General features: G+C 35.9%; 1 protein-coding gene across 1 annotated transcript; it reads right to left on the bottom strand.

Moving 5' to 3' along the window:
• Nucleotides 1-991: 991 nt before the first annotated feature.
• LOC147550465 (uncharacterized) lies at nucleotides 992-3901 on the bottom strand. Its single transcript, XM_086671449.1, has 3 exons — nucleotides 3445-3901; nucleotides 3299-3341; nucleotides 992-1446 (listed from the first exon to the last, which is right to left on the bottom strand). The coding sequence occupies exons 1-3, from the start codon at nucleotides 3742-3744 to the stop codon at nucleotides 1322-1324; spliced, it is 468 nt and encodes a 155-aa protein (XP_086527575.1). The 5' UTR covers nucleotides 3745-3901; the 3' UTR covers nucleotides 992-1321.
• Nucleotides 3902-4359: the final 458 nt, after the last annotated feature.

Here is a 4359-nt window from a genome sequence, read left to right as displayed (position 1 = left end):
CCTATTAGACAATTCTGCTCCAAATACTTGGTCAAAACAAGTTGACCAGAAATGGTTAGAGGCAATACCACTTCTTTCTTCTCCCGCAAGGATCGTCGGCGGGCGACCCAACCTAAAAAAAGAAAAATCTCTCTTCTTCCTCCTCCTCTTTCTTCTTCTTCTGTTCTCTATACTTTAGTTTAACACCAATTTTTCTTCAACTTTCATGATCGGACCTTTAACAGTGTTGATAATGAAAACATGAATGTGTAAATCAATTGAACACGAGTAAAGGACTAGCTGCTGGAAAAAGCAAGGGTGATACTATGTCTGTTTTTTTTTCTTTTTTGTACTATGTCTGTTACTAGCTTCAAGCATTACAAGTATTTTTAAGATCCAAATAAAAAGGATTGGTACTCTCACACCCATGGATTGTCATAGCTCTTGTTGGTTGCTTTTCTCCTTGACCTTGGTGGTACTAGTATTATGGTAACCCTAACCCTAGGTCTTCTGATAGCTTAAATCCATGATTCTCTCAATCTCAAACCTGCTACCCTTTTTGGTGTTTGATTCTCTCTCACTACTTCTCAGATCGCTTTCTTCCTCAATTTCACCTCATCTTTCAATTCTGTTTCAATTTCTATATTGGCACCAACGAACTTTCTGAAAAGAGTTTGGATTTCCTTGCATTTCAAATGGATTTCCTTTTCAATTCGAATTTCACCTAATCGATCTGTTTCCTCTTCAAGAAGAAGAAGAGTTTTTTTTTGTTAGGCTAGGTCGCTGGCGAAAAGTTGTCGGCCGGCAACACCGTTAGGTCAAACTCTCATTTAGGCATTGCCTCTTGAGCACACATTGCCTTTAACCAAACCAGAGACTGCCTTTAGTGAAACTGGGTTTATCTAAACCAGGCGAGATAGACTAAAAAACAAACCCCAATATAGAAGTAAAACTATTGAACTCTTGTAGTCTTTTTAACCAGCCCAGTGCCCACATGAATAACAAGCATGACTGATACTGCAATTTCAAGTGCATTTTGAAGCTTAAGAATAACAAAGTTAATACCTCAATTTAACAATAGAACAAATAGAAAAATCTTCCAGGCCTAGAGTCCTGCTTGAGTTTTCTATCTCCCTTCAGTAAACCCTTGGGAGGGAACCCAGTGTTTTTAAACAAAAATTCAGTGCTAGAGTTATAGATAAGGAAACTATCATAACAAGGACTCCATGATATCTCGGCCTCCACAACTATCTTACATCCGTCGCTGAGTTTTGAGAAGAAAGAGAAACAATCAAAATGTTCTTAAGCCCTCAAATGTAACGGAGAAGGTTGAGAGAGATACTCAGGCTGCTTGAACTTCTGTTGCTTTTACTTGGTTTTCCTCTTTTGCTTTCGAGTTCGGAATGTACTTCCAGCAGCGTTTGTGAACACCACTTATTTTCTTCGGAGCATCTGCAGCCGGAGCACCTACATAATACCCAAAACTTAAAACAATCAGATCTAACTACTCGATGTAATTCAGTGAAATCAAAGAGGAATAATCGAAATTGAAACTGTCTCTAAGCTTCTCGATGAAAGGATACGAGTAAATAAGCAGCTGTATCATGTGAAAAAATAAATTGAACAGCAATCTCTCATGAAGCACTCCGATGACTACACCTTTACAAACTCACCGTTGTACTCATAAAGAGACTCAAAAAAAATGCAAATAAAAATGCGATCAAGTCAAATATGTAGCACATTTAGAACCTTTACTTATTGTGTTCAAGGTAATAAAATGTAATACAGAAAATTAGTAGGATTCATTTCCTTGGCGTAAAAGGATTAAAAGATCCATAAGTTCAACAGTTCTAGCTTGTGAAAGGCGACAAAAAAGATCTAAAGGAGAAATACTATTTATTTTGGCACCTAGCCTTTCTAATATGCAACTTCTTTGAGTGACTATAGTAAACTTTGGTGTTCAGTCATTCGACCAACTACAATGTAAAATATAAGTATCAGTTATTTGTTATGACTTATTTATTATGTATATAATTATGTCCAATAGCCATATACTATAGTATAAGATGTAATGTAGCGATATATGTTTATAGAATGTGGGTGCAAGGCTCATGTCAGCCCTACTAATTTTAGACTCCTCAATCCTGCCCAAGTTTTGCCCATGGCAACATTTGACCACATGGCCCGTAAAGCGGGAGCGGAAAGAAAAAAATTGGCAGCCTACAATATATGCAAACTCATTAGAAAATTCAGTATCTGTGACTTTTCTTCTATAATAAATTCAAGAAAGTTCACATATGAAATTAGAAACATAAAGTAATATCTTAGCCTTCGTCCTTCGATATATAACTCTTGTCGTTTTGCAAAAAGAAAAAATTTATGCCAATCTCATAATAGAATTTCAACAACTTACAAACACAACATCAAGAAGGGAATTTCACATCCATATTCCATTCATATTATAAACTACATTATACGCTGATCCATATTCACCACCAAACCAACTCCCAGTTCAAATTTTCCATGTCAAATCAAATTATGATGTCTCTACTCTCTACACTACTAATCAAAACAATCTCACAAAGGAACTGTCTAGACTGTGATTATCTATTATACGCCAGTTCTCTTGCATAGCAAAATAGGCAGTTCCCACGTTAAAATAAATACAACATTTTTTATGAATGTTTCAACTACGCACCCTTCTGACTTCAAAAAAGTAAATATTTTCATTTGACTTGTTTGGTTTAGGATGAAAAGAAATTGATCTACACGATACAATGGTCAATGTCTCAACATCTTATAAGCAGGTAAACTTGAGGTCATTTACTACACCAAAAAGATTAACAACTCAATTCTCATTTACTAGGTCATTGAATATATATTGATTCGGTAAATAGTGAAGATACACACAACTCTTTGTTGTTTACCATGAAAATCATCTATGGAGCTCGATTTTTAACTTATATATCTATTCTTATTGCTTAATCATCAAAGGACCACAATCTGTAAGAGATAAGCATGGAATTTGAATCTCTTGAGTTTCAACCACGCACATTTGTTAAATTGTGCTGAAAAGCTTTGCATTACAGACTTAACCAAATGATCCACTTTTAATTTATTTATTTTTTGTTTACTACTGCATTTGTTAAGGGTTTAGCACTTATAAACCCTAAAAATCTAATTGAGTGTATTATGCATTCTGCAATCAGAAACTCTAGTACGCAATAAAAAAAAACCAGAATTGAAAACTTTGAATTAGCTACCTACTATAAGACGATAAAGGGAATTCAAACCCTAACAAAGCAGAAAAGCAATATACCTTCTTTATGAACAATTCCCCATGCCTTGCCATGCCGACCATCCTGAAACAATAAAACAAGAAACCCTAAATATCCAGAGCTCGTGTGCAAGGAAATACCTTTTCATTTTTTAATATGACAAAGATTTAAGGAGAAAAGGATTGACCTTATAGAGATTGATCTTGGTGATCTGATAAGAGACACCAGTCCAGTGAGTTTTAGCCATTTGATATCCAAGTCCCCAATTAGGAAGAAACTGAGCTACTTCGAATAGGTTCTTCTTCTTTTTCCTCTTTGGTTTCTTTGAAGCTGAAGATGCTACTGCATCTACTGCCGCCGCCGCCGGAGAAGAAGAAGATGAAGAAGAAATTGCGGAAGACGTAATACTTCTTCTAAAATGACTAAATGTATTTTTGAAGAGACCTAGGGTTCTCTCCATTGCTGCTCTGTTCGTCAGTATCGCCATTTTCGATGAGAGAGAGAGAGGGGAAGATGGAGAACAACAAAGAAGGTCCGGTGGGGTGAGTATGGTGTCAAGGGTGTCGGGCTACCTTGAGATCGGCCCGAGCCTGGAAAACGCTCAGGCTGGGCACGATGGCCCAGCATGCGGGCCTTTGTAAGACATACCTGTTTAACCCAGGCACCCAGCCATTTATAAAGTGTAGTTCTAAAGACGCCAAAGAACCTAAAAAGATTGACTTGGGTAAATTTCTTTTGACATAACAAGTCTATTGGTGTGGCACCTGAGTTTTCACTTCGGGTTTTTTTAGTTATTACTTCTCTCAATGATGGATAATTGAGCTTACTCCTTTAGACTTATTATTATTAAAAAAACACAAAGATTGTGTTTGACGTACGTGAAATAATTGTGACTACCAAGAGCAATTATTCTTCAATATGATTCCTAGTAAAGATTTCACCTTACTTTATTGTTTGATTTGGTCGAGAATATGATTAGTAAAGATTGGTTTTGTTTATATATTATTTAATTTATGATTTTATTATCAAATGTCAAACATGTTCTTAGTAGTTCTGACAAAAATTATGAAATTCAAGGGTGTAAGCTCAATTACCAATTAGT

This window comes from Eschscholzia californica, unplaced genomic scaffold (genome assembly GCF_041429995.1).
Source record: "Eschscholzia californica isolate CP2 unplaced genomic scaffold, dmEscCali1.0.p SCAF_3, whole genome shotgun sequence".
NCBI lineage: Eukaryota > Viridiplantae > Streptophyta > Magnoliopsida > Ranunculales > Papaveraceae > Eschscholzia > Eschscholzia californica.
Note: the sequence above shows the minus strand (reverse complement) of the source record. Positions and strands in the feature narration are given on the sequence as shown.

What these genes read in the sequence shown, in the direction of transcription:
- LOC147550465 (XM_086671449.1), bottom strand. Translation starts at nt 3,744, where the DNA reads ATGGCGATACTGACGAACAGAGCAGCAATGGAGAGAACCCTAGGTCTC. An exon ending in CCAAGATCAATCTCTATAAG is followed by an intron (nt 3,342 to 3,444) that starts GTCAATCCTTTT and finishes TTATTGTTTCAG; the next exon opens with GATGGTCGGCATGGCAAGGC. An exon ending in GGGAATTGTTCATAAAGAAG is followed by an intron (nt 1,447 to 3,298) that starts GTATATTGCTTT and finishes GGTATTATGTAG; the next exon opens with GTGCTCCGGCTGCAGATGCT.